We start from the raw sequence: 13,072 nt of genomic DNA, 5'->3' as shown, positions 1-13,072 counted from the left end.
CCTCCCCATGGCTCCAAGCCTTGGGCTAATCTCTTACAGACTCCTAAAAAACATAAAGATCATATTCTTACAGCTTGGAGCTTTGCTTAGTACTTAGTACAGTAAACACTAAAGACTTATCGAAATATTCTGAAAAGCTTGTGTTGCTTTTAAGACTGCTGTGGCCTTCGTCTAGCAATGCCTTCTCTATAGTGCTCAACTCTAATACATTCAACTCTCTGTAGTCAACTTTTCTATGCCATCGCTGTAGCGATACATCTATGGAGCACGTCACCCAAGGCCTGGTACCCCAGCAACACACAGCCAATACACTCATAATAAACATTTTGATATTTCAGCAAGCAGTAAATTGCACTGAGGGTCGTTATTGGAGCATATCATGCATGTTCTCACACTCAAAATCCAGTTATCTACAGTTTTACTGTGATGCAACACACTTGGGATCATTTGACTATAATTATGTACTGCTACTACTATACAAGTATATCAGTATAGGCGTCTGTTAATTTAAAGTGTCCACACAAACATGACAAATAGGCAATTATGTCCAGAAATGTATTACATATAATGTAATGCTTGTACACACTTCCAAACCGGTGACAAAATATCGATCTTCGTATGGTACCAATGCAGACAGCTGTGTAAACATTTAAAGCTGTGAACATTTACAGCTCTGACTTTCAATCAGTCTCTCTACACACGTGAGTCTTCGATGTTTGAAAGTGTGCCAAAAAGGCTGCGTGTGTTACTGTAAGATAAGAGACTATCGCCGTGGGATTTTGAAAGGGGAGTTGGAGGAGGGGGGGGGGGGGGGGGGACAGCACAAATATGACTCAATACAAGTTGGAGGAGGGGAGGGGGGGAAACAGAAATGACTCAATACATTTGGAATGCAGACTTTCTTATGAATATAAATGAAAGTTTTTCGAGAAGGTTTGTCTTTTGTTTGACGCTGGAAGATTGGTGGATCTGGATGATTTTGCAGAGGATGCGGCGAGAGAGTATTAGGTTACCTTGATAAATAAAAGATTTTACACAAAGCCATTTTTAGAAGTTTTAGAACTAAATGCATGTTCTGTATACCGTTCTTCTGAAAAATCGCCAAGTCCAAATCTTGTTTCTTCCGTTCTAAATTACAATTATAGCTTGTTCGACCACTAATAGATTCATACCAGAAGAACGAAATAAAATGTCAAATGCCACTCATCTCTTTTCACACATTAGCAATCATTATAATTGTTCTATGACACTTCATATCAACAATACGCTAAACAAGGTTGTGTCGCGCAAACAAATCTAGAAGGGACTGATTGCATCACATCTCAGAGTTCCTTGTTTGTTTCCTGAATATCAAGTGGCTGCAATTCATTTGACTTTCAACACGATTCTGTTTAGAAGTTTTGTAAATACTTTGTCATATTAGCATTGTGAATTTTAACACGTGTGTGTGTGTGTGTGTGTGTGTGAAGTTTGTGTTGAGGGATGTTTATGAGTGCATAAAGTCTTTAAAAGCATGTTCATCCTCTCATGACAATGTGGTGTGGTGGTGAACATCTTTATGACATCCACATGTTTGGGTATTAGCTCGTTACTGTCTGGTAAGTAGCTCGTGTTTTTGCTCCCTTAAAACACAACCCCTTTGCCTTTTTACTTTTACAAAAGTGTGATGTTATATTATTTTATTCCGTTTGCTTTTGTGTTATATCTAAGCCCGGGTGCCTGTATTTTACATTTGACCATGCTCCCAACCTTCGTCCTCCTGCCCGCAATTCATTCTTGTTGTGTCAAGTTCGTCTTTAATGCCATCTTCTGTGGAAGGTGTGTGGACATGCGCAAGGTTATACTAGACTGTTGTGTGATCTTAGCACACTGATTGAAGCTCTAGTGGTTTGCACTGTATGTTCTTATGTTTAGGCTTAGTTCTGCCATGCCTTCAATAGGCATGGCTAGTTTGTTTTTCAATATGGTTAATTATGTGTGTTGTCTCATGTTAAGCCTAATCTTAATTTCATACCATATATGGCTGAGAAATGCATTGTGTATTTAACATATTAACTTCAATATGTTGGTACCACTTGTTTGTGATTTGGATGCAGCTAATACAATTTAATTGAAACAAATTGTTGGCTCAAGTGTGTGCAAGAATTGACCACCTGTCTATATATTCATAATCCAAAACAGATTTGTGTTTACTATGCAATAACTTGGCTGACAGTCTGCTTTGTTAAGAGCAACACACTTGAGACCTTGAACACATGTTATGGATGAGTGGTTGTGAATAAAATCCTGACTCATCATTTCTCTTTCTCTCTCTATCTTTCTCTCTCTACCTCACTCTATCTTTCACTCTCTCTTTCTACCTCTCTCTACCTCTCTCTTTCTTACACTCTCTACTTCCTTCTTTCTCTCTCTTTCTCTCTCTTTACCTCTCTACCTCTACCTCTCTTACTCAAATTTTCTCTGTCCTGCATTCTTTGTGTACCCCTCCTTCTCTCTTTCGACCCTCACTTGTCCTCACCCCTCCCTCCCCCCCCTCTCTCTTCCTCCCTTTCTCTCCCTCTCCCCTCCTCCCTCTCCCTCCCCTCCCTTCCCCCTCTCCCTCCCTCCCTCCCTCTCCCTCCCTCCCTCCCTCCCTCCCTCCCTCTCCCCTCCTCCCCTCTCTTCCCCCTCTCCCTCCCTCCTCCCCTCCCTATCCCTCTCCCCTCCTCCCCTCCCTCCCCCCTCTCCCTCCTCCCAGACATGCCAGTGGGGGGTCCAGGCCTAGGCACTGGTGCCATCGTGGGGATCCTGATCGTGGTCTTCATCCTGCTGCTGGTGGGCGTCGACGTCACCTGCTACTTCCTGAACAAGTGCGGTCTGCTCATGTGCATCGCCGTCAACTTCTGTGGCAAGGCCGGCCCGGGAGCCAAGAATAAGGACATGGAGGAGGGGAAAGCCGCCTTCACGTGAGTGTGGAGAAACTCCTGCAGCTCTGCAGCTCTGCAGCTCTGCTACTGCAGCTCTGCAGCTCTGCAGCTCTGCTGCTCCTGCAGATGCAGTACTGAGGCGCTTGTATGCTAGAGAGAGTGAATATGCAGGGATAACTATATACCTGTGTAATTATGATATATGTATATACCTCACATAATACAATATAATAGAGATAGGGAGAGAAGGAGAGACAGAGAGAGGTAGAGAGAGAGGTAGAGAGAGAGGTAGAGAGAGAGGTAGAGAGAGGTAGAGAGAGAGGTAGAGAGAGGTAGAGAGAGAGGTACAGAGAGAGGTAGAGAGAGGGGTAGAGAGAGGGGTAGAGAGAGAGGTAGAGAGAGGTAGAGAGAGAGGTAGAGAGAGAGGTAGAGAGAGGTAGAGAGAGCTGCCAGTATGTGTGTGGGCCAGACGTGTGAGACAGCGCCCCCTGCCTCCTCCTGTAGGAAGGACGAGTCCAAGGAGCCCATCGTGGAGGTGAGGACTGAGGAGGAACGCACACCCAACCACCAAGGAGGCGGAGCCACTGAGCCCAACGAGACCACGCCCCTCACAGAGCCTGAGTGAGTGCAGCAGGGGGGCGGGGATTACAGCAGGGGGGCGGGGCTTACAGCTGGGGGGGCGGGGCTTACAGCTGGGGGGGCGGGGCTTACAGCTGGGGGGGCGGGGCTTACAGCTGGGGGGGCGGGGCTTAGAGGGAGACTCTCCACCGTGTCAGAGCTGTGTCTGCTGGGGGGGGGGGCACCACAGGGGCATCACTCCTGCCCTCCGCCCCTGGTCCTGATCTCCTGGAGAGGGGCAGTGAGAAGAGTGTTAGCGTTGCTGTTGAAAGATGTGGTGCGTAGAGGAGAGGTCAAATCGTGAGTTTAGAAAACGATGTTTGTGAGAGAAAGCGGTGTTCTAGTTCTTATGTAGGTTGTAGTTCCCCCTGGTGCCTGTAAGGGCAGTGAAGACCCGGGTGTTCGCCACCCTACACCTGAACTGTTCTCTCTACAGAAAAATGACATGCCAACTAGTACATCTAACAGCCTTAGTTATACCCTTAAACCTCTTATTCACATCACTTTGATTTAAATGTCCTTAGTTTTGCTTTAGTATTTGTGTACCCTAATCCCTCACTTCACCCTGATTTTGTTATAAAGATTTTTTGTATCTCTAGTGATTTGCTTCATCACTGCATGTAGCACTCACTCTTCTGTATGTTTATGCCTCACCCCCTCACCCCTCCCTCCCTCCCTCACTCACTCCCCCTCTCCTGCCTTTCTCTCGTTCCTAATACTCTGGCAACACCTGTTTGGTTTCTCCCCTCCTCCTCCTCCTCCCTCCTCCTCCTCACAGGCCTGCAGCTGACACCACCACTGTGGTGGATATGCTCCCTTCCACAGCCACTAACTCTGACCCCGCCACCGAGAGCTTTAGCACCGCCCAGAGCAGCCCTGCTAGCGAGAGCACCACCCTCTCCTCCAGCACCGCCGCTCCCGCCAAGCCCTACGCCAAAAGCTCCCCCGCACCGGCCCCCCAGACCAGCAACCCCAAAGCCCCCTCCACCACCCTCTCCCCTCAGTCCAGCGTGGCTCCCCTGGTCGACCTGAGCGACTCCCAGGCCCCTCCCCAGAGCGCAGTGGCCTCCAAACCCTCCACACCCCCGCCCGAGCCCAGCGCCCCTGCTCCAGAGCCGGCTCTAGCCCCCGGCTCGTCCTCCACCAAAGCAGGCGTTCCTCAGGGCAAGCCAGAGCCAGTCACAAGCCCAGACAGCGACGCTCCCCCCCAGAGTAAGGACTTACAGATAGACGGCCTGGCCCAGGACGTGTTCGCCAGAGCCCCAGCCTCTGCTCCTGCCCAGGACGAGTATGACCTCACTTCCTCTTAGACCTGTGTGTTTGTGCTGTACAGCTGTTCCAGTATCCCGGCTAGCATACCACCCAGGAAGACAACACTCATTTGTCCTGCGCTTCTAGGAGTATGCTAGCGTTGGGGATTGGAAAAGAAGCTGTGTGTCTGTCACCTCCATTTACCTCCACCTGCCACCTCCATTTCCCTCCACCCACCCCTCACCCCTTCACCTTACAGTCCTGTTTCTTTTCTCCTGCTGTAGACAAGGCCCTTCTCCTCAACTGTCCTTCTGCCTGCCCCCTCTCTCTCCTTCTCTTCTCTGTCTCTCGTGCAAACTCTAACATCAGTACTTTAACGGGGAATTGCGGCACTGTGACACAGCGTCTCCCTGAGCCCTGGAGGATTCTCTTTGTTTATGATCTCATAACCAAAGAAGGAAGGAGCTTTCCACAATCGTTATGAACAAAGGACATCAAAGCATTGTTGTTTTCAGCCCAAAATATTGTTGTAAAGGCAGGAAGCAGATTCTTTATTGCAAAAGAATCGCGCCAGGCTGCGATATTGGCTGGGATGAAGAGCGGGGTCGTGCTTTTGTTCTCCAAAGACGATCCTAGATGCCAGTCTTATCTCAAGCAAGCCCTGAGGACGCTCGTCTGGTTCCAGAACCTTCCCTGGCTTCTCTCTCGCTTCACAAGCCTGTCTAAAGTAGCTCTTCAAAACCACTGAAGACGTCAGTTATGAATTATTGGAGGTTGCCGTTCTTCCCCAAAACGTAGAGTGAGCGTGAAGGCAGAACCGTCTTGATGATGGAAGCGTAATCAGCAGCAGATTTATCTTCATAACTCGTGATTGAAGCAGCGCCCCTCCCTCCGGTCTCCACGGTGATTTGTCTTCACAGTCCCAAGCGAGTCTCCAGTCGAAACCATCTATAACCCATGGTGTGTTCACGTCGGTAAGGACAGGCTCCCTAGCCTCCGCCTGCTGTCGCCGAGCCCCTCGCTTGCCCAGTCCGACTACAAACTAGATGTCCACAGGGGATGAATAGCATCCGTATACCTCTTAAAATATTTACAGGACCCTTTAGTGTCTTCCTCCCCTAACTCTGTTTTGTTGCTCAGCCTTCTCGTTTACTGCTCTCTCTCTCTCTCCCTCCCCCCCTTCTCTCTCTCTCTCTCTCTCCCTCCCCCCCTTCTCTCTCTTTCTCTCTCTCTCTTTCTATTTTAAGTAAACGTGATGCGACTGGACAGGATAGCTGCGCTCTGAGTCTGGGTCCTTAATCCAAACTCAATCTCACAGACTGAACATCCTAATACACGGTCGAAACACACCGGCAGTAGATGGGAAGAATCTTGACCCTTTCCCTGATTTAAGTAACCTAAGATTCCCACCACTGTTAATGAGCAATTCTAGCTCGTTAAGAGAGTGGACGCCTACTGTTCCTCTGTCAGCTGAGCCTCCCTCATTAGTGAGAGAGAGGTGTGGGAGTTCAGATCCTCCACCCTCCAGCCTCACCCCCTCATAGCTCATTGGACCAGCCAGCTTGTGCCAGTCCCCGGGGATTCTGGGTAAAGTCACTCCTTAAAGTATAAATTACATTTTATTCATTCAGCAGACAATTTGATCCGAGTGACATGTAAGTAGTGGATGATATAGAAGTCACAGTAGAGGATCAAAGATCAGGAGTGCGTAGATCTGACTGTTTGGGTGGCAGTTGACCTCTGACCTGCTGTAGCTGGTCACAGCTGTTCCTCTCAGACAGGCTTCTCAGTCACTCCTGTTACAGTTGCTAAAATCACACTTACCGGATTCCAACCAATTTCCTTTTGTCTCTGAGCAACAGCACTGTGACCAGATAGTCAAGACTGCAAGCCTAATTAGCTCCGTGCATGCTACGCATGCTACACTAGCAGGATTTGATGGGGAAAAACCTAATTCCTAATCACAAGCCGTGTCATTTGTTTGGGAGTCCTGGGAGAACATAGTTGTTTGTTTTTGACTTCCTTCCACAAAAGTTTCTTCCCTGTTGCGAGTGCTCTGTGTTGTCAAGGTGAGTCTGCTCTCAGATCGATGACCCCTCTCTCTCCCGCCGCCTCTGGCAGCCGACCTGGTAACACTATCAGGACGTTGCTGTGACAGATATAACCGTCGGGCCCCACCGCCACCCACACCTGACAGCTACACCACCCTGGGGTTGCTGTCGGGAGCAGCAGTGCCCGGGCCCAGGTGAAGGTGACCTGCGGTTTCTCCTCTCCGAACAGCTGGGGGCGTGCCGCTTCTGGCTCGATGCCCGAGACTTGCAAGTGTCCTCTCTCGCCTGCAGGGACGGTGTGTTTCCACGATCCCCGCGTGTCCGACGGGGCAGTAGTCTAGGCCTGAGTGCCGTGCGGTGGACGTCCACAGCGGGGAGGCGGTTTCCGCCCTCCAGGAGCGTATCTTTGTGGCGGGAGAAGTTAGGGCTCTCTGGCCACGATCAGTGCCCGGCTCTCTGGAGTGAAGCTGACGATACTGCCTGACTCCCTACAGACTCTACAAAGCCAGGAACAGCAGGCAGGGTTGTTTAGATGGTGCAGATTGTAACGTGAAACCCTTCTCCAGCCAGGGCCTTAACAAAAGGCCTTGTTGCCTCTCAGTCCTTAATGGAGGAGCCTCGTGCGGCTCATGGCTTCATCAGGGGTCTGTCACCCTACTCCTTTTGTTGTCCCTCCGTCCCCATGGTTACAGCCCTGTGTCCTGGCTCTGATGCGGAGCGAACCAGCCCGGGTCCTTGTCAAACGGTCAAAGACATTCTCTGTCATGTCTGATTTAGGCTTGTCTCAAAGCCTAAGATTTGGCTGATTAGGAAAGGTAATTGTTGGAGGAGGGTCTTGAGGGGGGTTGAGGTACGTTTAGAGTACAGAGGGAGGCCAGAAATAATGGATTATCTGTCCTCTAACTTAACCGGTATTTTTATGTGATTTGTAAGAAGTGAGTTTTAATATCTAACAGCAGATCATTAAGAACCATGTGAGAGTATCATATAAAAATCTTTGGGAAATCTTTGCATCGTTGGCTAAACTATCCTGTCAGAGCAGCCGAGATAAAAGAGCAAATCCATGATATTGAATTGTGCTGTCTGAGTGAATTTCCTAAAATGACTAAAATACAATTTCTGAGCTTGATGTTAGGGCAAAGACAAATAAACTTCTTCCAGTAAAGGAGCTTCAAAAAGAATAAGCCCTTCTATAAAACACTGGGGAAAGTCCGCAAGTGGACAAGCTGTTAATGACGCAACTTATTGCAGGAAGATTGTCTGTTGTGTTCTATCCGATTAGCTTCTCCTTCGAAACAGCCCTTGTGTTTTCTTTACAGCTTTTTACCACACTGTCGTATTACAGTGAATCATTCCCTTGTGTATTGTACTGTACTGTGCCTCCTCTCATTCATCCCACATGTCACCATGCATTGTCCCATGAGAAACAGCTATGACACCCCTGTGCCTGTCTTTGATGTCATGAGAGGATAGCTAGGCAGATCCGGTTAAGTGTGAAACACGTTTGGTTCCAGGGGAAACAAATTCCTTCCAAACCTTAAGCAGGTTTCCTTTCTTCCTTTCTCTCTTTAGAAATGACACAAAAGACAGCTTAGAATAGACTAAGCTTAAAACAGAGATTTGAAATTCATCACTAAGAGAATCTCTCGTGTGTGTGTGTGTGGTTTTCTCTCCCTCCAGCGGTAAGATCTTGACAGAAGACAAAAGTAAACCCGAGACAGAGACCGAGGTGAAGAAAGCTCCTTCTGAGGTGAAGACGGTTCCCACCGAGGCGGCCCAGTTAAACGGAAACGAGAGCAAAGCGTGATCGTGGTTCAGAAGGCCTGGCCACGGAACAGCCATCCCCCCCATCTGATGACGAAAAGTTTCAACAAAAAAAGCAACAACAAAAAAAAAGTTTGAAAAGGGTCTGTTTTTCTTCAGTGTCTTCTATGAGTTTTCTGAACAAAAGATGAGTTTGTTAGACTTGTAGAGCGAAATATAAGACCTCATGCACATGCCTTAGAATTTTCTCCTTATTTTCTCAGTTATTTTTTCTTCACCTCTCGCTTTTTCATAGAAAACAGAAGGGGAAGTCCTCGCCTCTAGACCACTCTCTCTACCCTTCTTTTATATGTAACATCAAAGTTACCGGTCTTTAATGTGGGACAGTTAAATATCACTTAGTTAACCATGAGAGGATTGTAGCTTTACTTCAGAAAAATGCCTTTACTATGTGCACACACACAAACTCATTACATTACCCTCACTATTTCCTGTTTTGTGTTATGCTGTGTTGCCATCATTATTCTGACTGCTAATGAATTATGGGTACTTTTGTAATGTTTTTTTTTTGTGTTTAAATATTGTGCAGAAATTAACTGCCTTTTATTTTATCTTCGTTTTTCCATGTGTAATTTCCAGAACTAGCATGTCTACTTTGCAGAGTAATTTCTTTCTAATGTCATAGTTTTTTTTCTTCTTTTTTGCGTTTTCTTTTTGTTTTTGAACGTTTACACTGGTGTTCATCTGTCCCATGTAAACTCAACCTAAACAAAAGGAAGCAAAGCAGAAAAACAATGTCTTACTCCACAGAGAAGTCAGAGTTGGCAGTTAGGGTTGCGCAATTTGTCGTGAAGATTTTTATGTTTTTGTTAATGTTTTGTTTTTATTTTTGGCAAATATATGAACACACATTTTCTTTGTCTTTCCTCTCTCTGACTTTCTCTCCCACACACGCACACACACACACACACACACACACACACACACACCTTCAAGTCCTTTTCATGAAAGTCGCCAGTTAGAAGCGCTTTGGAGACGTTCCACAGCTGAATGGTTTTGGGGGATAGCTACTTTCAAACGCAGTTCCCCAAATTGTTCCAGGTACCAGGGATCAAGCGCGGGCACGAAAAGTAGCGCTGCCAAGGAGTCTGACTTAAGGGACAATGATGTAATCAAAGCCGTAAGCCGTATAGCAAAGGTAGAATCTGAATGTACAGAAGCCCTTAAAGTAGCCTTGAAAGCGATCATAACTGTTCCCTACCTAAAGGCTTCGCCCCTTGAATTTACAATATTGTGGCTGTTGCAAACAGTAGGCTACTTCCAATTTAGATATCGGACACCATTTCTCAAATAAGGGAAGAAATCTGCCTTTTATGTTCAGGAGCATCTTTATTATGCATATTAACCGAGTAAATGACCAGATTACAAAAATGTCTTATTTAAGCCATAGCACTCTGTGGATACGTGGATTTAAACATTCAAAATGAAATATTAGAGTTTGTACAGTGTTTCTCATACTTTAGACTGCAAGCTTGTGCACTGTGAATGCGTGAATATCCTAGTGTGAAAACAATGTGTTCTTTGTCATAGAAAAAAACAAACATACTAGTTCGGTTCGGTTAGTTCGGTTGTGAAAGGTTTAGTTTCTAGCGCAGACGACAAAAAAAAGTTCCAAACCACGCAACAACAAAACTGAAAGAAAACAGAGACGGTGCCTTCAAAACATGTCAAAGTTGCGGCATCTATCCCCTCCTGCTGCACGGCTGTCTTGTTTTACCTCCAGGGGGCAGCAGGCGGGGTTTTGCACTGACAGAGCAGCTCGTCGCTATTCTGGACGGCACCAGTCCAGAAATAGACGCTAGCTGGTCTGTTAACTGTGAAATAAACTCAGAATGGCCAGGATATTGCTCACACTGCCGTGTAAAGGGATGAAAACAAAGCTGGTATATTTTTTTCGTCGTATTTATCACAGGGCTCCTCATCTGAGGCTCCACCATGTAGTAAACATAGAATTATGTTTTTGTGTTATTCTGACATGGTGGAAAGATTAGCAAAACTAGCATGCATGTTTTTTTCCTCTCGGATTTAAAATGTCTGAAAGCATCGAATTAGTTGTTGAGAAAACGAGTTGACGAAGGCTTTACCTGTCGTACATTGAATCTTTTGAAGTGTTCTGTAATCTGTTGTTTGGTCCAATCTTTTTTGCTTTCCTCAACCACGAAGAAATTCCTGACATTAAGTGCTTTTACTCCTTTAAGCTCAGTTATTTAATGGAGGGAGGGAATTGTCACAAAACAAATAGCTGTAATATACCCACTATGCTAATGGCCTACTGTAATTGAAACAGTGGGCAATGGGTTTTCATTTGTCCAAAACGAATAGCTCTAGTGTGCGGTGACGTCCTGGATACAGGTGGCCCTTAAATGTCCCACAAATGCCCATGTGGTACCAATTTCTAATTAGGCTTGTTTTTACATGAATTGATAGACTTTAACCAGTGTACTGTGCCATGGATTGTATTTCAGGAAAGACATTGGAGAGAAACACTTTGTCCAAACTCTTAACCCTTGTGCTGCCTTCGGCTCACATGACCCAAAGGTTCATAACGAACTATCGTTGTGTTTACCCAATGTTACCCAATACAAAAACAAATAAAAATAATTTTATTTTAACCATTGCAATTTGGGGGTTCAGAGACAGCCCAACGGTTAAAAGGAAATGCTTCACTTTGTTTTTGTATGAGGTAAATTTGTCGCAATATGACGGTGGGTCACAATGACTGATGGGTCAGTATGACCCAAAGATACTGCAGGTGAGGAGATGCTCTCCTCCTACCTCACTTCCTTGAAGTGCTCACTTATTTGGCGTCGATGGCTCGGTGAAGGGATTGTTCCGCCATATTTCTTTCACCAAATCATCTCACCACGCCAAGTCCTATCAAGGAAACGAGGGAGATGAGAGGCCTTTTCAAGTGTTTGAACAAATCCCAGATGATCTCAAGTAAGATTGTAAATGTCTTTCTCTGATAGCCGAACAGAAGCTGGAACATGCCCTGATTTTTAGTCCGACCGGGGCCTTGTCCCCTTGTAGAGTCCCTCATTCCTGCGGTAGCTTAGATCCACTATTCCCTGACTTTGGGGCCTTTTCTCTTGTATACAGATTTTTACTAAGTGAAACATTGTTATCACCTCTATCTCTCTCTTCACTGTCACTGGTGTAAATACTGAGTACTAACATAAAAAAAACACGTTTGGACTTCGCATTCTGTCAAGATTTGTGTTCAATAAAGTTAAAGAAAAAAAAGGTTGGCTGGATGTTTTTTTGTAATGAAAAGCTAACACAAAAAATTACAAGTTTTGATAGTGTAAATGTTTCCACAAACAGTAGGATACAGTCACTTGTGGTTTTCACTCGTAATTGCTTCGATCTGATTTTCACGTCATCAGACACATCCAAAGCGACGTACAAATAGTAAATATTACCGCAGAAGATAATGGATGTGAAGTGCGTAGTTCTACAGTATTACGGAGGTCAGACTCGAGGAACTGAATTTAATGGCCCCGTCGCTAAGAGATCACAGATCAGTGATCAGATCAGATAGCAGTCTGATAGACTAACCTGTTGCTAGCCTGTATCCTGTAGCCTACTTGTGAAGGGACGACATCGGTTATCAGACGAGTGAAAATTGCTTCTGGATTTTGAGCACTAGGTGGAGTCATTGTAACATTTAAAAGAGGCTGTGATATATGTGTGAAGGGGAAAGGGGTTTAAATATTGATATAATTTTCTATTTGGTAATTAATGACCTGCCGTATAAATACGGAAGGTAAATACAGCGCTATCTCACATTTCCTACTTTCTGTCTTTGACCAGAGATTCCTAAATCGTGTAAAAACAGGAATGGTTGGAAACTATGCTTAGCCAAGACTTTCATATTAAAAATCATATTCATTTATTTGTCTGAATAACAATGTGTCATTCTTCACATGGGCTTTTTCTGGTTGAAGAAATTGGTAGAATTTCGTCAAAATTAGATGTATTCTTAATTCAGGCCACTGCAGGTGCAGTTTCAGAGTTCACCACAAGGTGGCAGATGTGAACCAGTTGTGAGCCGTTCTGGAGCTCCAACCCAACAGAAGGGAAGCTGCTCAAATTTGTCTCCTCGTGAGGGATAACACTCTACGAAAAGTAAATAGAGAGAACAGATTTTTGTCGGAGTTGAAGCCGCAGGGCCAATTTTGAACCAACTCTTTGGATTTTCTGTCTAGAAACATAACCAGAATCAGCATAAAGACAAACAAATATAGTTCCCAAAACATTTACATAAAGTTGTCCCGAAATTTCCATCCCAAATTCCAATCAGATTTGATCAGTCTGTACCAGATCAGACTGTTTGTGTTCACCAGAGCCGTTTCAAATTCTTTTGAACAGAATTGGCAACAACACATATGAGGAAACACTTGCAAATAGGTGTTAGCTGCT

At 45.5% G+C, this 13,072-nt stretch overlaps 1 protein-coding gene across 11 annotated transcripts in view; it reads left to right on the top strand.

Annotated features, from left to right (window-relative positions):
* ncam1a (neural cell adhesion molecule 1a) overlaps positions 1–10,863 on the top strand; it is a 152,649-nt gene extending 141,786 nt beyond the window's left edge. For 7 of the 11 annotated variants that reach the window (XM_062453886.1, XM_062453882.1, XM_062453885.1 and 4 more), the window contains 4 exons: positions 2,738–2,945; positions 3,411–3,527; positions 4,303–4,812; positions 8,507–10,863. In XM_062453886.1, the coding sequence (XP_062309870.1) occupies positions 2,738–2,945; positions 3,411–3,527; positions 4,303–4,812; positions 8,507–8,633 (962 nt within the window). In that variant the 3' untranslated portion in view covers positions 8,634–10,863. The remainder of the gene's footprint in view (positions 1–2,737; positions 2,946–3,410; positions 3,528–4,302; positions 4,813–8,506) is intronic. The other 4 variants (XM_062453889.1, XM_062453893.1, XM_062453894.1 and 1 more) reach the window with 1 other exon arrangement.
* The last annotated feature ends 2,209 nt before the right edge of the window (positions 10,864–13,072 follow it).

Source organism: Osmerus eperlanus, chromosome 27 (genome assembly GCF_963692335.1).
Source record: "Osmerus eperlanus chromosome 27, fOsmEpe2.1, whole genome shotgun sequence".
In the NCBI taxonomy this organism is placed as follows: domain Eukaryota; kingdom Metazoa; phylum Chordata; class Actinopteri; order Osmeriformes; family Osmeridae; genus Osmerus; species Osmerus eperlanus.
This window is presented reverse-complemented; position numbering and strand designations above follow the sequence as displayed.